Source organism: Lissotriton helveticus, chromosome 6 (assembly GCF_964261635.1).
Source record: "Lissotriton helveticus chromosome 6, aLisHel1.1, whole genome shotgun sequence".
NCBI classification, from domain to species: Eukaryota; Metazoa; Chordata; class Amphibia; order Caudata; family Salamandridae; genus Lissotriton; species Lissotriton helveticus.
The window spans coordinates 787,524,624-787,548,958 of NC_136067.1; the positions used below are offsets into that span (position 1 = coordinate 787,524,624).

The window sequence follows — 24,335 nt, forward strand, 5'->3', positions numbered from 1 at the left end:
CTTCAGAGCCCTAGTTGTTTTTTGACACACCACGGTCAGTCACTTCATGACTCTGCGCTTCTGGCATGGAAACTCGTCAAAAGTACTGATGTCAGCGTGCCAGGGTGTTGCCTATATAGACGATGCAGACGTCACGACAACCATGAACCTGCCGCCTACGAAGTCATGTGGACTTGGCCGACGCAACCTTTCCGCGCGAAGGGGTACTGCTATCAAAAATCTTTCAGGTCCAACCTGACGGCTGTTAGTTCAAAGGTAAGGAATCGGTGGCTAGATCATGTGCCTACCAGATAAGGTGTTGCCGAAGGTAAGTAACTTGTCCATTGTTGCCACCTAAAGTACATATCTAATAAATCATGGACACATATCTATTAATGAACATGTTATATTTATTCTGAAGGTGTGCTTTTTATTATGAGTAGTCTTGTTGATTTGTAGATTCATACACATTCTCGTAAAAGATCTAATGAAATGGATATGTGCTTATTATAAAATACATTTGTTCTGTATGTTTTTCTCCCTGTAGGGCCAAGGCGTAGTGCGGGAGTGGTTTGATATTTTGTCTAATGAAATCATTAACCCAGATTATGCACTTTTCACTCAGTCCGCTGATGGTATGTAATTTGCTTGTTATTACACAATTATATGTTGATTATCGAGTGGATGTGAGTGTAGTTTCGTAGGACTGCAAAATGTATTTGATCTTTTTCCGCAGATTGTACATACACAATAGATGATGCTTTGTAAAGATATATGTAGCACAAAGTAAAGTAGTGTGCAGTGTAAGAAAGTTTAATATTTTAAACATTGAAGTGTTTGCAATTGGTACTGGCTCATGACTTTCCTCGCTGCCACCACAAGATGTTGCAGACTATTGTATAAAATCCAGCCATTCCGCAAGCTCCCACGTAACTGTGCAGTTCTTGAGCTACCCCTTACCTCTTGGCCGGATGATAGTTCTCCTTAACAACGAGGGGCAACAGGCAAAGTTGTATTTTAGCTCTGGTCAAATTTCTATATGCAGGTTTTGTTTTACGTTTTGAGGCAATTTGGATGGGAAAGTAGGTGTTACAGTTACAGTTCCGTATGGACAAATTCTCCTAACTCAGTGTCAGGTTTCACCCACAGCCTCTTTTTTTTTTTGCGTGTTAATATGTCTGTAAGCAACAATCATTTGGTGAGTGTCCTTTCTAACAGTTTCGTCTTCCACTTGGTACAGTATATCTCATAAGTTAGTATCTTACTGCATTTTTGCAGGAAGATACAATAGAATATTTTATGGCAAAAAAGGATGTTATTCTGTTTGAGTTTGTCACTGCCTTGTACATTTTTTTAATGGCTCACTCCTACATAGGTCCAACATCTTTTAGCAGGCAAATTGTGAATAAGAGCAGTATTGGTTATGATAAAATATATAATATTGTTTTACCGCAGTGGCCTTCAAGTTTTAATGCTGCGCCTCCCCCCCCCCCGTCATTTACAATAATTTTTCTGGGACCCTCATTATGGTAAACATACTTTGTCTCAATTGTTCTGAAAATATTAAACACTGCAAGGAAGTTATTGAATTTTATGGGGCTTGTGGGCACATGTATGTACATATATAGATGGCATGTTTCCCTTTTCAGTTTCCCATAATATATGGGTATATAATATACTGATCCATCGTGGCGTACCACTATATACGTTTTATCATATATTCATTTCAGCCAATGAGGGAAGACTGAGAGAGCTGCTTTTATGCCATCTCGACAAAAATGACAATAGATGGTCAGGCTCTGCTACGCTCTAGTAACCATAACTCATGCCCTGAGGTAAACAAACGTGTGTCCTTGCCATGCACAGCTAATTATCCCACATATTACATCACTCATGACATGGTGCGTATATAGCCAAAAACAACAGGTGATGGACAGAATGCAGAACATTGTCATACATTCACCCCAGTACAGAGATCTGGGCCTAAATCCATCGTTTTTTGCACTCCACACCACCCCAGGTCAGACATGGCCATATGCAAATCAGCCTTGACCCTGTGCCTCATGGGAACAGTCCAGCCCGAACTGCCAAGCCATGTCTTTCCTGGACCGGAATCAAGCATCCAAGGACCGGTTTCTGGCTATCAGCCTTCATCAGCCTGGATAGCTTGACTCCAGTGGTGTGGAGAGCATGGGACTCACGTCTGAGCATACCCATCCCACTCGGGGCGACAAAGGCAAAAACAACAGGTGATGGACAGAATGCAGAACATTGTCATACATTCACCCCAGTACAGAGATCTGGGCCTAAATCCATCGTTTTTTTGCACTCCACCCCACCCCAGGTCAGACATGGCCATATGCAAATCAGCCTTGACCCTGTGCCTCATGGGAACAGTCCAGCCCGAACTGCCAAGCCATGTCTTTCCTGGACTGGAATCAAGCATCCAAGGACCGGTTTCTGGCTATCAGCCTTCATCAGCCTGGATAGCTTGACTCCAGTGGTGTGGAGAGCATGGGACTTACGTCTGAGCATACCCATCCCACTCGGGTCGACAAAGGCAAAAACAACAGGTGATGGACAGAATGCAGAACATTGTCATACATTCACCCCAGTACAGAGATCTGGGCCTAAATCCATCGTTTTTTTGCACTCCACACCACCACAGGTCAGACATGGCCATATACAAATCAGCCTTCGCTAGCCAATCTAGTTCACAAAATCTAGCATTGTATGAGAACACCTTGCATTATAAGTTTACTATAAATGTAAGACTTGTTTTAAATAGCCAGATCCATAATTTATTGGTCTGTTGAGTATCTTGCAGTTGAGCATGAACACTCAGTGTGGAATAACGGACTTTTATATACAGTGTGTCTAATGACGGTGTAAGTGTCTTAACAAAAGTGCACTTTACTAGAACCAGTTACAATACAGTGCCTTACCATAAGGTTATGCATAGCTAGATTTGTAGGTATCAAAACATTATGATAATTAGTATCTGATTGATGCCTAATCCTAAAAAAACTTAAGACATTGGTAAGCGTGCATTATCCTTAAAACAGTGATTTAATTGTAAAAAGACCAAGTGGTTGATCTAGAGTATACTGGATATGGTGCATCTACCAAAAAGCGGCAGATATACTGACCACCATATTTAGGTTCTACTGATTCTGATACTGTCTAAATAGGACAGAGTGGACGTTCAACACATTTGGCACATGTTCTGCATAATCCAAAATCTAAAATCATGTCATAAATGCTGCAGGTATAATGTAAGTTATTTATTGATGGGCTTCACTTGTGGAGGTTCAGATTAGCAGCAATGTGTGTTATGATATGAGACCATGAAGCCATCTAAATTATGAAGACATTTGAAAAACGAATATAAAGAACTTGTTATTTAAACCATAGAATTTTTCCAAAACAATGAGCAAGAGGTCCGGCAAATTAGAAAATTAATTAAGATCACATTGGGTTCTTGCAAACATTGGAGAGCTGATATAACCTTCTGGTCTGCTAAAGCCAAGATTAGTACAGTGGTTGGAGAAAAAGTGGTGAACAGTTAATTAAAATAATTTGTCAAAGGCAGAATTATTGCTTGCAAGAGGCTTAAGTACAGAATTGCAAAGAAATCTCATGTTCTGTGTCAAGTTGGATACACGTTTGAGATTAAAGTTACTGAAGATTATTCTCTGCCACCACTTTATTTGCGCAATTGCCGAAGAGGCATACAACAGTTTGAATGAATTTCTGACATCAAGTGGAAGTCAGATGTCAAATTCACATCAATGGGCCTCATGGGAGACTAGTTGGAGCCATTGAACAGATAAGCAAAAATGATACTTTCGCTACATGGCTCTGCTGTTTAATCTTTAGATGATAAGAAGATTCCTGAAGAGCTGAAAAGGGTATTGAATTAATTTGTACAAAATTTACATTTTACAATAGCTAAATTCAGTGTTTTTTAGCAGCTTTGTCAGTCTGTGGATAGTGAACATTACCAACTTGTGCTGCTTGCAGGCGTTTGATGGCTGCCTCATGGCAAAGTGTCATCTCTGCTTTATGAATTAAGAGATTAAATCAGAGTATTGTCAATCGATCTGGCTTCTTTATTTGCACTAAGCACTGCTTCCATATATAGAAGACATTTTCCCTCATTTAAATGCACTCGAATTGATCATGTATGGAGAAAGCCTCAACATTTTTAAGGTAAAAGACAAGTTTGAGACAATGAAAAAGTGCTTGAATTGTGGGCTTGTCACTTACCAAAACAAATGTAAATGTTTTTCTAAACCAGACGATCTCCTTGAAATCTACTGATGAAGAATTACTATATAACATTTTGGAACTTTTTTTTTTTAAGTTTGATTTTATGAAGGTGAAAAAGGGGGAGAAACGAAACTTTTGGAACTTTTTTTTTTAATCCGCAAAATATGCTATGTGTGTTTCAGGTTCAGGTTTTATAGTCTTTGTTTCGATTTTTACATCATAAGACAATTAAAAAAGATAAAAAAGGATACATTTCTGAGTTTAAGAACATCATTATTACATAATACAAATCATCATTAAAATGGAATTAAACAATGTAATAAAGACCATTTTTACAAAAACCCATTAAGAATCAAGATGCCTATAACTGTTTTGCTCTAATAACCCATGTCCACCCCAGGAATTTTGCAACACCTACAACCACCGCCTCGTAGGTGGTGGTACGTAGCGCCCACAGCGCCTCGGCACTCCCTCGTACTTTGAGGAGGAGGCAAATGGGCCTAATCCATTTGTTTCTCGGTGCATAATAGGCGGGGCAAGCAAATAGAAAATTACCAATACTCTCTTAATGGTCGATACACCTAGGGCAACGGTCATTCAAAAGAGCGGACCATTTCTTGGTAAAAGACCTTAGAGGCAGGGACCCGACTCGGAACTGATGGTACAGTTTTTTATCTAGTGGCTTGGTTATAAGGTCCCAGTAGTTCTCAAAGGAGGGGTCTAGTTTGTGGGACAGGAATCTCCCAGTTAAACTGGTAGCATCTGAGCTTATTGCAGACTCCTGTCGAACACAGGCCCAGAATAGTGCTTTATAATCTTTCTTAGAGGGAAAGGGAGTAGACTGTGGGGAGACCCATAGCTGATTGCAGCCCATGTCTTCCAAAATTGTTTTAACTTCACGCAGCCAGGGTATGGTATTAGAACCCCGAAGCGATCTCACTTCCTCTAATTCCCTAGCAAAGAGGCTTAAATCTGAAGATGTCCAAATGCGTCTCCACAGGGCTACTAGCCGATATCGGGCCAGCTCGTTGATAGGTGCACAGCCCATATCCAAACAGAGTGGTTTTATCGGAGTGGATTGGGGAAGTCCAACCAGCTTTCGCAAAAATTTATTTTGAGCCCTAACCAAAGTTGAAAAGTCCATGAACCCCCAAAGATCAGCCCTGTATAAGATTGCGGAGCTGATCTTAGCTTCATAAATCCTGAGGGCGGGCTTAACCCGTTTGATTAGGGACTTTTTTTGCTCCTGCAAAAGACAGCCAGTAAGACGTGCAAATCTTAGAAAAAGTGTGTCAACCTGTGGTTTCCAGCTGAGGCGGTGATCCAAGGTTACTCCTAGATAGGTCATGACCTCTACTTGTTCTAGACTTACTCCGTTCATCCTCACATGACTTTTAATTGAACGACTTTTATTTAGGACCATGAATTTGGTCTTACTAACATTGATTTTCAAGTCGTTAGCCAAGCAGAACTCCTCAAATCTATTTAATGCAGTTTGCAGGCCACTGCGGGTCTTTGAGAGGAGCAGGGTGTCATCTGCAAAGATGAGCATGGGGAACTTACTCCCACCCAGTGAGGTCGCATCAGTGATGGTATCGGCAAAAAACTTCACTACTTGGTCGATGAACAACAAAAAGAGCGTGGGTGCCAATACACACCCCTGGCGGACGCCTCGTGTTACGGGGAAGCAATCCGTCACCTGCCCTTGACCCCCCCACCTCACCCTAGCGAAGTTGCCCTCATGTAATCTTACTACCAGGTCAAGCAATTCCATCGGCAGTCCCAGGTTTTTTAGGACAGCCCACAGTTTAGCCCTAGGCACGAGGTTGAAGGCCGACTGCAGATCAACAAAGGCGGCATAGATGGATCCGCCGCCTAACAGCACCACCTTCCAGTATATCAGAGTGAATCTAAATACTTGGTCGATGGTGCTGGTGCCTGATATGAAGCCGGCCTGCATGGGAGAAAGAATGCTTTGCATCTCCTTCCAGCCCTGGACCCTAGCAAGGACCATCCTAGCGAAGATTTTTTGAAGGGAGTCTATTAAACTTATGGGGTGATAATTGCCCGCGACCGATCGGTCCCCCTTCTTAAAGATGGGAAGGATTTCCACCCCCTTCCAGGAAGCTGGAATCCGTGCCCCCTTTGAGATGGCATTCGCTACTGATGTTATAAAAGGGACCCAGAGTTGGAGATTGATTTTAAATACATCGGCCGGGATCCCTGGCGCTTTCCCACGCTGGACCAAGCGGAACGCTAACTCCGTATTTTGGGGCGTAAACATTAACACTTGGTTATGAGTGTGGGGGGAACTTTTCCACGTGGCTTGTCCGGTACTAGAGTCTAAGTCAGGATCCAAAAACTGGCTGGAATAGAATTCAACCCATGCTTCCACAGGCACATGGTTAGCAGGAATTTGTGAATCGGGGTTCCTACCCCACTTCACTAGTTCCCAGAATTTGGCCTGATTGGAGGAACTGCCGGCCTCTAGGAGATCTAACCAATGGCGTTCATCCCACTCTTTTTTCGCCTCCCACTGAACTTTTTTATACCTTAGACGTGCCTCTTTTATGTCGCTGGTGATCCTAGATTTGACAGCTTTGATTAATTCGCTATGCGCCATCCTGCAATTCTTGTTATACCATTTTTCTTGACAACCCTGTGCCCTCGCTTTGCCTCGTGTTAATGGGAGGGTTAAGAGGGCCTTAAGTTTGTCAAAGCACTGTTCGTGTAGGTCACAGATCCGATCTAAGGCTGCCACAGCAGGCGATGCTTTCAAGATTTCACCCAGAGTCGATGAAACTACCTCCGTAATGCCATCTAGGAGGGAGGGATTTTCTACAACCCTTGTCCATTTAAGTCTTCTTCTATCATTGGTCAAGATGCCATCACCCGTTATATATGCAGCAGAGGTAAGCCTGCCGGGGACACCAGGAAGTCTTAGGCTAAGTGACAGAGGGTTGTGGTCACTTTCGGGACGAACCATGACTTCCATGTCGTACAGAAATGGCCAATATCCTATTTTTAGGAGAATATAGTCTATTCTGCTTTTACTAACCCCGTTGTCAAAGGTGGGTTTGCCGGATTTATCAGAGGCCGTACGACCATTGACGGCTCTCAGACCCCAGTCCAGACACAATCCCGCCCAATGTAGTGCCGCCTCAGTGCCTCTTTTAATATTGTTCAAGGACAGCATCGGGATATTCCACACGGTGTCGTTCTCCAACCCCAGGTCCTCCCCCGCACTGAGCAGGGGTTCAAAGGTGCAGTTGAGGTCACCCGCTAAAATGAGAAACTTATCTCTCCCAATCCCCTCAAGGTACGAATCGAGTATATTTAGTATAATGGGACTACGCCCTCCTGGGCGGCCTCGAGCATAGATGTTAATGACTACAACATCGTGGCAGTTTTCTTTACATAGTTTGATTCCCAGCATGTCCGGGTTGTCCACAGCAATTTCCACTGGCCGATAGCCAGTACACTGTTTGACCCAGATAACTAGGCCCCCTGAGGTTCTACCTCTGTGTCCCTTCACCGCTGGTTTAAAAAAGTTCAGAAACCCTACCCTATGGATTGGACCGAGTGCCCAGCTCTCTTGGAATAATAGGATGTCATAGGTGTCAATGAACTCTACCCAATCCTCTGAGCCCAGACGCCCCTTTAACCCCGCTATATTCCATGAGGCTATTTTTAGCGACGCCTCTTGGCTAGGAGATGTCGTGGCGTTCTATGTGTGTTTCATAAGTGTCCTACACCTCCAGATGAAAGTAAAACATGTATTAATGATCGTTTTAATATAGATATTTACAAATAGGACACATAGCAGCAGAAGAAATTGCTTTATTTAAATTTAAAGATGCACTAAAACTTGAATTCAAGTAAACTTCTCTAGCTTATTTTTGGATGCATGTGTGAATGTATCATCCCGATATGGTACAGAGTACTGGGGATTTTAATTAACTGCTCCACCACCTATTGATGTAAAAGGTTTTCTTAGCCCTAGGGTACCTACAAATACAGATGTTGCTTATGAAGCAGAGCATCTGACCTCAGAATTCATCTTTCAAAAATATAACCAATTATTGAAAAGCTAGTCACTGACTTCTGTATATGTTTGTTTCTGATTTAAATGTTTCATGATTTGGTTATTTGCTTGATGTGTACTTGTTTGTGTGTTTTTGTGTATCGTTTAATTCTTTAAATTTCGAAATGGAATAGGCTGCCCCCCCCCCGCACCCAGTAGTGATTTCGTAGGGTTCCACAGGTTTCGAAAGATAAGGATCCTCAGATCTACTGAACTAATTTTCTGAAATGAGTTTATACAAACTAAAGAACTGGACTTGCTGATCAGAATCTAATGTAATGTTTGCATGTGTATGTGTTTTTAAAATCAGAAGGTTCAATATAAATATTCTTCGTCACATGAAAATGTGTTTTCTGTTTAGGAACAACTTTTCAACCAAACAGCAACTCTTCTGTGAATCCAGACCACTTGAACTACTTCCGGTTTGCAGGCGAGATCTTGGGCTTGGCTCTCTACCACCGACAGCTGGTCAACATTTACTTCACAAGATCGTTCTACAAGCACATTCTAGGTATGGCTTCTTTCCAGAAGCAATCAGAACAACAAGCATTTCAAAGCCAATAGGTCTTGCCTTTTGCCTGCTAATGCCTATTTTCTGGTTAGCCAATACTTTCAGCTAATGGTGTGCAGCATCAGCAGAAAAGAAAAAGAGCGGTGACTTTCATGCATGTTATCATGCATTCATTCACATATAGCGAGACCGCATTAAGAGGTGGCCATTTTTAAATGTATTATTCCAAGGTGGCGGGCAGCAACAGAGAGGCAAGTGGGGGTGGGGCTGGAGGGAATATATCCACATGTAGCAATTGGGATGCTGGACGAGCATGAGGCAGGGAGGGAGGAGGAAAAAAGCATGAAAATCTTGGCTGAGAAGGGGAAGAAGAAAAACACAAACTGGGGAAAGAAAACGCATGCACCCCCATGAAAAAAGTTCCCTGAAATCAGGCAGTGGATGGACACACTTCCCATCCAATCAGAATACAGTAAAGAAACGATGCTCCAGAAGTAGGACAAATAATAGAGAAGAAAGCTATCCATTACAAAGCAGGAAAATCAGTTTGACAAGAAAGTTGTCAAACCCAAGAGCAAGGGCTCACCAAAGCTCACTATATGTATATATTTTAATGTATAAGTGACAATAGTTATTAAACAACAGACGGCTAAACCTTTCTATTGATGATACCTAAAAGCACATTTACGAAAAATGCATAGAGAAGTGTTGCTGCTGTTTAACTTGCACTTGACAAACCGTACTGTGTGCAATGTATTTTTGTCGAGAAAACACAGAAGCACAAAAAGAGTTCTCAGGGCACAATTCTGATCTCATGCATAATGAAAATAATCTATTGGACACATGTCTTTTCTCCAAAATGTCAAAATTACTCCACAAACTACGTCAAAGGTCAAAGTTCAGTTAGTCCCTCATAGGGTATTATTTTTTTCCTGGCCCTATGTCAAGATACAATATGTCGGGGTTCAAACAACTGGGTAATGCAAGAGGGGCTAATATACAGAAATGCACACAGACACTATGGTAGACTAGTTGGACCGGAAGTCCCGAGCGACCCCGGCCCATTTATTTATAGCCTTCTGGCCACGCCTGGCCAGAAGGTGATACAAATGGTGTACGTGTTTCCGGCCATGACCGGGGCTTGGGGAGAACTACTAGAGCTCTACATCCCTTCCCAAGTTGGTCTTTTAAACAAATGAAGTAGAACAAATTAACATGCAAAGTCCGTTAGTCTCTGATTAGGCCTTGGGTACGGCCTAAGGTTGTACCTCCATCGTCCTCTCGTCGGCGCACCCTCCAGGCTGGTTCTCGGTGGTGAATTTGGTGACACAGGGGCCGTAGCCGGAGGGTGTTGCTGATTTGGAGTGGTGAACTTCCTCTGGTTCACTTGCGGCGTTACACCCCGCTGCTGGTCCACCCGGTTGTTCCGCACTGACAGGCGTCGATGGTATTCGCTTGAACCAGGAGACGTTTCTCGTCACTTCCTCCATCACGCTGTGCCGTTATTGCGGTGCCCTTGGTTGTTCTGACTGTCCACGGCATGGCCTCATATGGTGTTCGGAACTTACCACCAGGTCTTCTCGCACGAATGAGTACGGAGTCTCCTGGGACAAGTGTCCGGTTTTGGGCCCTCCTCTTCTTGCTTGCTTTGTCATTGGTCCTTTTCCGCCGAGCCTGGGCGTCTTCAGGGAGGTATGGGTCAGGCACCCAGTTTTCCGCCATGGGGAGTAAGTCACGCCTCTGCCCAGATAACATGAGTGACCAGGGAGACCTCTGGGTTGTGCTGTGAGGTGTGCTCCTGTATTCTCGGAGGAAATGTTGGAGTGCTTCTTCAGGGTTCGTCCCTTCTACTGTGGCTATTCTTAGTGTCTTGTTAATGGTCCTAATGAATCCCTCTACCTCTCCATTGGCCTGGGGCCATTGGGGCGTGATGCGATGATGTTTTACCCCTAGCTCTTGCAGGAATTCCTTGAACTCGCTCCCTTGGAACGGAGGGCCATTGTCTGTCTTAAGGCGGTGCGGAATTCCAAACATGGCGAAAGCTTTGCTCTGGATTGGTTGTACATTCGTGAAGCTCGTGGACTGTGCTAGTTCCACTATGGGGTATTTTGTGTAGCGGTCCATTAGTACTACTGTGACTCTCCCATCTGGGAAGCTACCAAAGTCCAGACTTACCCACGCCCATGGTGACGGCGCAGGGTCTTCGGTGATAATTGGCACTGGGGTTTCTGCAATACTTGTCATTTGGCATGCCCGACAGTTCTGCACTACTGCGTCTATGTTCTCTAGATTGGGAAACCATACTTTTTCACGCATTCTGGCTCTCATTCTTCTCGTGCCCTGGTGTCCTTCGTGGGCTAATGCCGTTGCTTGTTCCTGCAGTGTTAGAGGGATTACTACTCTCGATCCCCTTAGGATAAGTTCATTTCCTGCTATACTTAGTTCGTTGTGTACCTTCCAGAATTGACCTAGGCGCAGGCGGTCGGCTTCACTCCACCCTTGGACCTCTCTCAGGAAGTTTCCCACGACCCGTTCTGGATTGCCTCCGCGACTCTTTTCAAAACTACATCGTTGGCATAGTGTGTCAGGATAGTTTCCGCGGATAGGGCTTGGGGACAGGCCCATAAGAAGTCCGCAGGATTTTTTGATCCGGGTCTGTATACAAGGTCCATTTGATATTGTTGTATCTGAATGGCCCACCGCTCAATCCAAGGGGGTGGATGGGGCGCTGTCCCTTTGAACAAGGGAATTAGCGGTTGGTGATCTGTCACCATCCTAAATGGGTGTCCAGTTATGTAAAGGTGAAAATGATTGCAGGCCCATTTCACTGCTAGGGCCTCTCTTTCGATTTGAGAGTATCTGACTTCGGTAGCAGTGAGTGCCTTGCTTGCGAATGCTAATGGAACCCACACCCCGGGTTCTGTCTGTTGTGTGAGTAGGGCTCCTAGCCCGACGGGGTTAGCATCCACTAGTATTTCCGTTTGCCTCGCAGTTTGGAAGTAGGCCATGGTGGTCCCGTCCAGTAGTGCAGCTTTGATTTTGGCGAACGCTTCCTCTTCGATGTCCGTCCATTTCCATGGAGCTTCCCTTTTTTGTTAGGCTTCTTAGGGGTTCAGCAAGGGTGGCAAGGTTTGGGATAAACCTGGCACAGTATTGGGCCATGCCTAAAAAGCTTCTCACTTCCGCTGCTGTTGTAGGGGCTGTAGCATGTTTGATAGCCCGAGACTTCCTGGGGTCCACCTGAACTCCGTCGGAGTTGAAAACGTACCCAAAGAATTCTATTGACTTTTGGAAAAATTTGCATTTGTCCTTGTGTAGGGTTACTCCATGTTTTGCCAGCCTTCTGAGTGTGGCTTTCAATCTCTGATGATGTTCCTCACTGGTCTTTGAGTGTATTAAGATATCGTCGCTGACGTTTAGTACCCCTTGTAGGCCGGACAGTATTTCTTTTATGTTATTTTGAAATATTTCGGCTGCTGATGATATACCGAAGTTTAGCCTCTTGTACCTCCTTAATCCTAGATGAGTCGAGAGTTGTTATGTACCTGCTTTCTTCGGCAAGCCTTAGTTGGTGGTATCCAGCGTTAAGATCCAGTTTCGAGAACCACTGTGCTCCATTTAAGTCTGTCAGTATGTCATTTACCGTGGGTGTGATGTGTCTTTCCTTTTTATCGCTTTGTTTGGCATTCGCATGTCTATGCAGATCCTTCTCTTTCCTGGCTGTCGGGGTTTCTCGGCTATCACCATGGGTGACACCCATGGTGTCGGGCCAGTCACTTTTTCAATGACTCCTTGCTTTTCTGGTTGCGCTAATTCTTGCTCGACTGCCGTTCTCAGGTGAAAGGGAATTCTTCGGTGCTTTAGAGCAACTGGTTGGATGGCTTTGTCAATGTTTATTTTCACGGGTTGTCGTTTGATCGTCCCTAGCCCTTCAAACAGTGACGGAAACAGCTGTAGGATATCTTCAGTCTGCAGTACTTTGACAGCGTTGGCAAACGCAATGAGGTTGAGATCCTCTGCGGTGTGGCTCCCGACTAGGTCAGCTTCTTTGTCGACGACGTGAAACGTCGACATGACTTCCTTGTCTTCCGCTTTGACTTGCACCATCATTTTGCCTCGCAGGGGAAGTGGCGTTTGGCTGCCATACGTTAAGATTCGGACCTTGGACGGTGTTAGTTTCGGCCTAGGGTGAAGGCTTGTGTAGTGTTGTATGCCCATCACATTTACCATGGCGCCGGTGTCTATTACTCCGGTGACCGACGACCCATCAATTTGAATCTGGCATTTTGGCTGAGGTCTCCGCCTCCTTTTCAGGTCTTTCGTAAAGGACACGAAGTAGCATTCGTCGTCCTCCTCAGTGGAGGAGTCATCCAGGCGTGTGTAGATGTGGTGTCGGGTCGTCGTCATCGACTGTGATTGTTGATTGTCATCAATGGCCAGTTGTCTGACCGCCCCAGCGATTGTCTTTTTCCCGGACGGATTTCTCCCTCGGAATTCTCCTCGGCATACGCTTGCAAAATGATTTGGCACTCCGCACTTGGAGCAAGTCTTCCCTCGCGCAGGGCAGCCATCTTGGTTGTGTTCTTCTCGTCCACAGTAACCACATGGCGGCCACCGTGGTGTTCTGGTCGGCCATCTTTCTCGCCCACCCCTGCCTGGGGTGCGGGCGGCGTCTACCCTTTCATTTTTTATGTTGGTCCCAGCCTCCGCATGTGGAATCAGGGCGGCTTCCATTGCTGTGGATCGGGCATCAGACAGTTCATGCGATCATGCCAGTATTAATATCTCATCTAGTGTGATGCGTGGATGGCGCTATATTAGCGTCTTCCGCGTTTTATTTCGGCACCCTTGAATGAGTTGCGCGGTGACTTCCTTTGTCTGGTCATCCTCGATACACGTGCTTGCCAGTTCTCTCAGACGGGCATGGAACGCATCCATCGTTTCTCCTTCTCTTTGTCTCGACTGGCGGAACTTAAATCGCTCATAGTGCGGGTTGAGCTGGGGGTCAAAATGTGCATTGAGTGCTCGCACAGCAGCATCATAATCATTGGCGGTTCCAGTATTTGGGAGGTGAGAAAACAGCTTGTAAATTTCAGTCCCTCCAAAATGCAGTAAAAGCGACCTTTTGACCTGATTGTCCTTTTCCCGGGTGGCTATAAAGTAATTATTTAATTGCCCAACCCACACTGCCCATCTCGGTGCCGCTGTCGCGGGGTCGATTAGTTCGCTGAAAGGCGGGAAAACTTGAATTTGGAAGAAAGCTGATGGTAATGTCGGAGGCACTGCCGGTTGTGCTGGTGGCACTACTTGTTGCTGGTTCCCCGCTGCGGCATTTGGCCGGTTCGACATTGTGATGTGTCTATATTTACTTTCTCAGTGCCTGGTACTTTTGCCCCTGACCGTTTTTGTGATTTGGCTGTTGGTTTTGCCAAGGTTTGTTATGTGTCCTTATCCTTGCTTTATCCAGTGCTTGTTTTTTTGATTATTTGACACACTCACTGTCTTTTGCTCATAAGGGCTAGTTGGACCGCAAAGTCCCGAGCGACCCCGGCCCATTTATTTATAGCCTTCTGGCCACGCCTGGCCAGAAGGTGATACAAATGGTGTACGTGTTTCCGGCCATGACCGGGGCTTGGGGAGAACTACTAGAGCGCTAAACAATACAGTGCTCCATCTAGGCCTACCACATGCAAATGTACAGATGTGTCGAAATAGGCCTTGGACAGAATGTAATAATCTACTGTGCTTCAAATGGTGCCGGTGTAAATGCACTGCATGTATCTGGTGAATTCAGATAGTTGAATCACCTCTTTCATTGTGTTCACCATCAACAACGCTGCTAGAAAGGAGCGCTGCGTTATGTGCTGTCTATAACATGTAATCAATTCTGGCCCTAGAACATCCAACATTGTTTCTTGACAATTTAACAAACGGTGTTCAGACTTAACATCTCCCATATTCCTGCATTTTTAACCCTTTAACCGCGGCGGAATTGCCGCGGTGCGGGTGATTTATGGCGTGGGCGTGGTTCGGACCGTCCCCGGCCGTCCTCCGCACACGCCCACCGTGACGTCGGACCGTCCGACGCACGCAAGGGGTTAAGGAGCTGCGCGTTCAGACCATAAAGAACGTGGGCGGGACTTGGGTGAATCAATATTGTTTTCAACACTATGCAGAGTTCATGGTTTCGAAGGGCTATGTTTCACATGTTTGTGTTAATTAGCAATGTAAACTAGTATAAGTGTTAACCTCTTTAACTTTTTTCGATGTTGGACATATGGAAGGCAGAACTTGCATTACTGAGATTTAACACAGAACTTTCAGGCTCCTCAGGTGTCAGTAGTGAACTGTTAATTCAATGAGACATCTAGAACAGCAGTTCTGTTATTCACCTGGGATTTTTTCTTTTCCAGCAGTTTTCTACTAGAAGGGTCACTTTAGGGCACTCCCCTCTTACCTCCAAAATGCTTAAGTGCTGTATGCTGTGCACTGTTCTGTGTCCTTGTTTGTAAATTAAAACCGGTATACAAATGCGACAGAGAGCTCCAAGCAGCGGCCAGTGGCACTCCTGCCCCAAAAAACATATCTAGGCGCCATGGAAAGAACCCATACGGTGCAATGTGTGTGATTTGACATTCAATTACACTGGCAATAAGGTGAACCCAAACATGTAGCTGGACACTTTCGTTCCTTGCCAAGGTTGCTAAGGCCGATGATGAGGAATACATTTACATAGCAGTTTAACCAATTATTTACATTTTCACCTTTCTCTGAAAGTGTTCACAAATTAACCATAGATATGGGCTGTGGCCTTTCACAGTGTTATACTTCCGTGTTTCTGGTCCATTATCAGGGATGGTTCTTATGTTGTGTGTTCTGGGGACTTCCTCTTTGGAAGAGTGAGGTGGAGGGTAACATGAGCTCTCGCTCATTGGTCAGTGCGTTGCAGGTCTGAATGCCGAGGACACTCCATCTTCACAAAGCCCTTTTCTGCACCACCTTACCTTTCTTTGTCTTTGTCCGAGAGAACCTGTCGGAAAGCAGATGGTCCACCCGACAGTCTTTGGTGCGCCCAGTGTAAAATTTCACGGCCCTCTGGGTCCAGCCATTCGAGTCGCTCTTACTCTTTAGATGGGTGAGGTGGAGCAAAGTGTTCTGAAATGAGCTCTCGCTACACTATCAAAGCTGTCTGTAGTACCAACGGATTGGGAAGGCGAGCAATCTGGAATTGGGCGATGGGCCAGTCCCTAAGGGTCACATGTGGGCTGGTTTTTGTTAGGAGCTCTGTCAACTGGCCAACAGAACCTTACTGCTTCCCCCGCCAGGCCACTTTAATGTGAGACCAGCATCATGGGCAGACAGGTTCTGAGGGGTAGTTTGCAGCAGTGTCCCTAGACCAGAATGGTTCTGGCCACTGCAGACTTTAGCTCGGCCCCCGTGGGGCCGGTACAGACACCCAGAAGCAGTGTTCCACTCACCTAACACGCTGTTAAACTGAGGCGGGGTGTTGAGAGTGCAGCAGTCTGGCTGGAGGCAGGTGGTACGGTCATTGGGCAATCATCACCTCAGCTCCCCTGGAGCAGGAGCAGCTCTGTTTTGTTTTAATTCATCCCTCCCCTTCCAGGCCATTGCCCTGAGGCTATAGTTCCTTGGGGAGGGGGTAGAGTAAGTGAAGCTGCCTCGCTGAGGGCCTTTTGTTGGCACCTCCTCTCCGGTGTCTTTCAGGCCTTGGTGGAGGGAGGTGTATGTTTGCATAGGCCTCCCAGTGAGGCACCTTTCCCAGCGAGAAAAATTGAGAGGATGCAATGTGAGAGTCAGCGCTGCCAAATTTGGAACTATGGAAATAGGTTCGAGCCCCAGCCGCAGCTCAACATCCTGTGATTCTGGGCAAATGACTTAATTGCCCAAGACCTTAATTAACCCGTTCGCTGCTTCTGTCGGCCAACTGGCATCGCTAGCACTACCTCTGTAGTGCTGCGCAAGTCCTTTGGCCGATGCGGCCCGCCCGCTTAATAGAATGCTCGGCACCGGCGCGGAATGTTCGAAGCAGAAAATGGGTTAAAAATGAAATTGATATTCTGCAATGTGATTTAGGGTGACCAACTGGCATTGGTGCAAATTCAGGACGGTGAGTGTACAAATTCAGGACAAAGGGTCAAAATTCAGGACACAAATTCAGGACAGGAGGTCAAAATTCAGGACAAAACTTCAGGACAATTGGATACGTTTTACAGACACATCAGAGGTCGCCCAATTGTATATAAGTAAGCTCAGCCATATCTAGACCTATTCAGCCATTTGCAAACCTATCCACCATGTATCCTTCCATCTATCATTTCACTCATCCATCCCTTCATCCATCCTTTCACTCATCCATCCATTATCCATCCATCCGCCCTTTCACCCTATCCATCTGTACACTCATCCATCCACTCTTCTAATCATCCATCCATTCACTCATCCATCCAGCCATTTACCCTTTCACCCATCCAGCCATCCTTTAACTTACTCACCCATCCACCCAGTCACTCATCCTTCCACCCATCCACCCTTTCAGTCATCCATCATCCTCCCTTTCTCTCTCCATCGACTCTTTCACTTAGCAATCCTTCCTTCCATCCACCCACCCACCCATCCATCCATCTACTCATCCGCTCATGAATCCATCCATTGACCCTATCACTCATCCATCCTTTCACTCATCCATTTATCCTTTCACTCCTTCACTCTTCTATTCATTATTTTGTCCATCTACCTTCCCTTTCACTCACTCATCCATGCTTACATCCACCCTTTCACTCATCCGTCCATCTATTCGCCCTTGCACTTATCAATTCATCAGTCCATCCATCATTTCACTCATCCATCCACCCACTCACTCACTCACTCACTCATCATCCACATTTTCACTCATCCATCCTTTCACTCATCCATCCACCCTTTTACCCATCCAGCTACCAGAGAGGGGAACAGGAGCCATCACAGGAAGGGGGGGGCAGAAGCCACCACATGGGGGGGAACAGGATCCACCAGGGTGGTCACAGGGGTGGGTATGCAGTATTCTAGTATCATCTTGGTCTCTTCCAGGGTGGGGGAGGGCTCCTTACCCCCTCCTGGACAAGACAAGGAGAAGACAGGCTCCCTTTCCAAAATGTTAGTCCCCCCCCCCCCCCCACACACACACTGATGTACAGTAATGAAAGGAGATACTCCAAGAGAACTGATTTAACTGATTGTCCTCCATACTTTGTTAATCAGTGTGGGTGCGATTGTGCCATTTCTTAATTTTATTACAATATAGACTGCATGTTTGAAGAATCGAGGTTTGTTTAAAAATTAGTGACAGTAATTAAGCTCTGTGAAAAGAACCACGTGCTGCCTCGGTGTAATTAAGGCTGGTTCTAGGATGTTTGGGGCCCGGGGCAGAAAGGGAATGCCTCACACCAATTGCAGATACAAGACGCATTCAGTGCTGTTTGCATCTGAATAGACGCCCCTGCTCCTGAAGCTGCAGCCCCTCCCTCTCAGTCACCTTCAATCACATATTAACAGCTCGTGAAGGGCCGGAGGTGTGAGGGTTGCCACCCTGCTGTGCCTCTCCAATGCTGCTGGGTATCTGAGCTTTCGTACAGCATTGGAGTTACACCCGACCTTAACAGCATTGGAGTCAAGCAGGGAGGTGGGGGGCCAGCTGTGCCGGTTGTGCAAACAGTAAAAATTACGGACAAATGGCGTCCGTTAAAGAATCATTCACGGACAACAGACAGACGGTCGAAATTACGGACTGTCCGTGAAATTTACGGACGGTTGGTCACCCTAATGTGATTGGTGCTCGTATAATCACTGCCCTTGGGCCGAGTTCACGCTACATAAAACAACAATTAAAAAAAATAACCTTCTGTTTCCTCGTGTTTTAGGCGTCTACAAAGGCTATAACATAATATTGAAAGAAGATTTTTTATACAATAATATAAACGTCCATATTGCTTCGTAATATCGCCTTTCTGCCTTTGTTTAGTTAACTATCAGTCATGGCTCAATAAAGCAGCTCTATACCACATTTTAAACTGCTTTCATCTTACGTTTACTGTTTTAAGAAGATATTGATCAGAGGAGGAAATGCCAGCTTTAGTTGATTTCCCTCATTTTCGTACCGGCCAGTTCAATAAAATGCATGTAATAATGGCCAAGTGGCAAACATTGCCAGATCAGGAGTTTTGTGTAGCCTTTGGGTCTGTAGGCGAGACCTAAAACGCAGCACTGTTACGCCTTACATGCAAGAATATATTCAAACATACGCTGTACATATTTTGTTTGCACTCCGCAGTATTTTATCGGAGCAGCAGAGGGCAGCCTTTAACAAGAGAAACGAATGAGATTCAGGAACCCGAGAAACAAATGTGTTGTCTTGTTTCTGTAGGCATTCCAGTGAATTACCAGGATGTCGCATCAATAGACCCAGAGTATGCCAAAAACTTACAGTGGATTTTAGACAATGACATCAGTGACTTGGGTCTGGAGCTGACCTTCTCGGTCGAGACTGATGTGTTTGGAGCAATGGAAGAAGTCCCTTTGAAGCCCGGAGGAACAAGCATTCTTGTAACACAGGAGAACAAGGTCAGTGTCTTAATTTATGATCGTTGCATAAAATTAAAATGCATGCCACTTACCAAGTTGACATGATTTTAAAGTGTCCAGTGTGTTTTGGTTCCTTTAATGTTTTCAACCACAGATATTTCTACCGATGAGGGTGTTCAATAGGTTAGTGCACGTGTTGGTGAGTGTTGTGTGGAATCAGAGCTGAATATTCAAATGTCCACATGTTGCCTGAACCAAACCGCCGGTTAGTGGTGTTACTATTACTTCTGTTGTCAGCTTCTTGACCTAATTCTGTTGGTAGTCTGTCATATGCAAATATTTATTCTTTTTTTATCTTTTCCTAAACTATCAAATTCAAATGGAGGAGTGGCCGCTATTTTACATATGGTTGTTTAAAAGGGTAAAGGACTTGCCAAATGTGTGGCTGATCCATTGGGACTTTTTGATGATCTTGGTTAGTAAACAAACATGCATTATACTTCATCACCATATAGTGGCCAACATTGCCACTGTGATGTAATTTATTTTCTTGCCCAATCAAGACTAGTCTTGCTGTGCCACCTATCACTAATTATTGGCACTGAAGGGGTGGACCCGGCACTGTGGTGTTTCAATTATCGCAGGCCATTCAAAAGTACATCCTCAGTGCGAGATGCCCCTCAGTGTGCATTCCGTAGGGGCCAAGGACTGAAGGATTGCAGCATTTTATCATGACATTAATGGAAATTCAGGTGGTTTGTCGGTCAGCTGACCACCGTTTTGATGAGTCGTTTTATTCTTTGATAATCATGTACATGTTTATACGAAAATGTCTATTTTTAGATCTATGTAACAGCGCAGCTTTTTGTTCACCTATTGTTATTATTTTTTTTTTACATAAACGAAGATACTCCGAGGAGCATCGTTCTCTCACCTCATGCTGTTGGCCATTCATTTGATCCTTTTGCCTTCTAAGAAGTGCTTCCATTGAAATCCACAAGCGACTCATTTACATCTCAAAAGTACACTTATAATGCTGCTTTTCACATTTTCTTCAATTCTTTTTCTCCTGCATATTTATATGCGGGAATAGTCCTTTTTTCATTACTGTCCCAGCATTTCCAAAGCAGTAGTGCTGGCTTTAATGTGAAAAGCAGCATTTATGCATGTAAAAGTATTTGTGAATGCGTTTGTTTATAGGCATTGGCTTATTAAAGCCAGATCTGCCGGGGTTGCCAATGGGTTTCTTTGCTTTTTATAATTGGTTGTCTTAAATTCAAGTTGACTGTCCTGTCTGTAACAGTAACATCCTAGGATTTACGGAAAATCTGCTGAATTCTGGCTCATGCAATAATATCACAACCGATTACTTACTATCACTACGTAATAGCAGTAAGGCAGCCAAGCATCTTCAGTACACTTCCGGAGTGCTGTGGTGCACCTTTCCGGCCCCCTGAGGAGGCCTGTAGTGGGGCTCCTTCCAACAAATCTATTCCTGATGCTCAGTGTCCCTCCAGACCCTGTACCGGCTGCGACTCGGTCTACGGAACTGAGATCTGTGCTGGACCCCCATACGTAAACACCGGCAGTGATGCTACACACGCAGGAAGTAGAACCCATGGTCCTTTCAGACTTTAAAGCGAAACCGCTGCAACCTTGTTTGAAGTCGCAGCCACCTCAACCTGACCTCAACTACAGCCTCTTTCTGACTTTGATACGCTTCCACTACCTCAAAGGTTTGCAGACCCCGAACTTAATGGAGATGACAATGGGGATGATGAAAAACAAATTCTCCTTATAAGAGATTTTTGACTCATCTCAAGGACGCCAGTGGACTGGACACATCCCCCCCGACACTGTTCTCCATTCTCCAACTGGCCCCTATATGGCAGAATCAGCATCTCTTGCCATGGTCGTTAGGAGAGCTGCCAAAATCCTTGATTTGCAGTTACCCTCAATGGAAGTGAAAACTATTGTCCACTCTGAACTCCTGCAGCCAGGACAGATTTCACCAGAACCGCTCCTTCCCTTCAATGAGGCCTTTTAGGATACCCTCATGGATACCTGGGTGAAACCAGGATCTTGTCTGCCAGTCAAATTCAAATTCAAAAGTACTTTATTCGTTTTTTTTTTATATACAAAACCATGAAAGTTCACAGTACAATAAAAATAGCATTCCGAGCTACAGTTAAAAAACAGACAAAATACAGTACATGGGGAACCCACAATTCATGGTATTGAGTGTTCTGCTATTTCACATTGAAAGAGAAGCAAAATGTTAGGTGAATTATCTCTTAACTGTTCTTACATATCCAGACATTTCCTATACTTCATGGTACATTTTAAAAAACCCGCCACGTGGGGTTTGATTTCTGGGTTCAGCATTTGTAGATAAAATAATGCAAGCTGTACTTGTACAAAGTTCATCCTTTTTAAAATGGGTTTAAGATAAAAGATCCTAGGGAATTCATAATATTTACAGAAAAACATAAAGTGAAGCAAATCCTGTGGAGACTGGAGGTCGCAGTCACAGGGCGCTAACACCATCCCCTTATGGCATCCCCTAGGAACTGCCAGTAAAAGATGAAACATATTAAACCTGAACCTAGTTAGAAGAAAATGGTCATATGCTGGTATGGGCCAGAGTAGGTATTGTCCCTCCGCAGATTAAATAATTGACATAAAATGGAGGCGCACACTAGGCTTCAGTAATTCCCTACCCTCTCTATCCAGCTTTTTGCGGTAATGAATGACTGCTTTATGAATATAGGGTCTTTATTTGTTATACCGGCCGGGTTTAAGAAAAGGTCTAGTCACCCCTCTTTACAAAAAGAGTCTTTAACACCATCGATGCGGTGCATTTTCCCGCTGTGCGCTGGAAAATTCAAAAACCCGCGGTTCATGACGAGCTCAGCTCGTCATGAGCGTACAAGAGGTGTACTTCATGACGAGCTGAGCTCCTCATGAGCGTCGAAGGGGTTAAGATAACTCAGCCAAGGGATTTTGGACATGTTGTCTAGGCTAAGAGTTTCTTTTAACAAGCTATGGGTTAGCACTAGATGTTTTATTAAGCCAACATTGCAACCAGAACAAGAGAGGGCGCAGTAACAAGGTGTCACCTACAAATGGCATGCCAGTTTCTTCATGTACAGATAGGTTAGGGTTTTTTTATTTGTTTTCCGCTGTCTGTAGGGATATATGATTGCTGTAACCCCAGAGTCCGCTCCCATAGGAAGCTATAGCTATGCTCTTGGAGCAGTACACTTTCAACATGTCTGCCAGTCAATCGACAGATAACAATATGGCATAGAGCAGCTTCAGGGGATCCACCTATCCTCCTCCAACACTCCACACCTGAGAGTCTTGTGGTTCAGATCTCCATCAGTCAGCTGAACCCAAATTCTTTTCACATGACACCTACAGATACAGAATCCAAACCCATCGAAGCCTTCGGGAAAATGTATCTTCTCTTCTGCTAGCCTTGCTCTTAGAACATTCAATTCAAGTTACCTCTTAGGATGGTACTTGCATGCGTGGCCCAGATCTTGCTGCTATCCCCAAGGACCTCTGGGTCAATTTAGCCTAAATATTTGTGGGTGGCCAATCCGCTGTGAAATGTGTAGTTTGTTCATGACTGTACACTACCTAGTATTTGGGAAGACCAGCCAGTACCAGCATGGAGTTTCAACACCATACATGGATTAGATCAACAGGCCACTCAGATGAGGCCCAAACATCACTAACATTTGACATTTGATTTAATCTTTATCTTTGGAGACTAGGTGGACTTGGCCTCGGGTGCTTTAAAGAAAACAAGGTCGGAGTACACTCCCTGGGTCTTCTAGCGCCCATGCAGCAGTTCTCCCAACACTGTCACCCTGTTCAAAGCTTCAGAAGAGACATTCAGCAGAGAGAACGCCAATATCTGCCTCCGCAGCAACAGGTCTCTCAAGCCTTTTGGGTTAGAGGCTGGTGGTCCAGCTGACTGTGAACAGGCCCTTGGGGACAACGTACTTCCCAGTCCCCCGCCCTCCTGCCACTGGAAAAACAACTTTAGTTTGCCCTTAGTGGCATACTGTCACCCTGTTAAGAGGCCGGATAAGTTATTTCTTCCACAGGTGGAAAAGCATCACATCAGAGAAATGGGTGTTTCAAATCATCCACCAAGGTTGCGCCCTACCTTTCCTTTTCACCTCTCCTGACATGCCTCCTACACCACATCAGCTTCCGGAGGACCTCCTTTCTGTTTTACGGCAGGAGATTTAGACACTTTTGGAGAAGGGAGCCATAGAGAGGGCACCAAGATTAGAGATCAAGTCAAGCTGCTACTTCTGGAGCTAAAGTAGGCCCTAGGATTTTGTTCTGTTCTTAACCTACATTCTCTGAACTTGTTCATCGGAAAGCACACATTTAAGATGCTTTCTCTGACTCAAGTTCTGTCTGCTGTGGCTCTAGGCTACTCAATTGTTGTATTGGATTTGCAGGATGCCTGTTTTCATATACCAGTCTTGCAGTGGCACAGACTCTACTTGTAGGTTCACAAACGTGATGGTGGTGGCTGCTGCCCATCTAATGAGCTTGGGAATACCATACCTCAATGACCAGGTGCTAAAGCCGGGTTCGCTATAGCCAGTCGTGAACCTCCTCCAGACGATGGCCGACCTGTTGGCATCTCTGGGATTTACCATCAACGTGCCTAAGTCACCCCTAACTCTTCCAACTGAAGCTCCCTTTCATTTGAGCCATCCAGGGCATGGTGATGTTTCGAGCCGTCTTTGTTGAATGAGGTTTATAAAAAGGTTTAATCCATTTTTCCTCCAAAACCATTTGTGAGGCCAAAATGGGATCACAATTTGGTCCTGTCATTCCTCCTGTATAGTCTATTCGAGCCAATGCACAGTTGCTTGATAC

General features: G+C 45.0%; 1 protein-coding gene across 4 annotated transcripts in view; it reads left to right on the top strand.

The window, feature by feature from the left end:
• Nucleotides 1–24,335, top strand: part of HACE1 (HECT domain and ankyrin repeat containing E3 ubiquitin protein ligase 1) — a 302,230-nt gene that overhangs the window by 142,863 nt on the left and 135,032 nt on the right. For all 4 annotated transcript variants that reach the window (XM_078648310.1, XM_078648311.1, XM_078648312.1 and 1 more), the window contains exons 17-19: nucleotides 527–614; nucleotides 8,697–8,846; nucleotides 19,267–19,463. In XM_078648310.1, coding sequence (XP_078504436.1) covers nucleotides 527–614; nucleotides 8,697–8,846; nucleotides 19,267–19,463 — 435 coding nt within the window. The remainder of the gene's footprint in view (nucleotides 1–526; nucleotides 615–8,696; nucleotides 8,847–19,266; nucleotides 19,464–24,335) is intronic.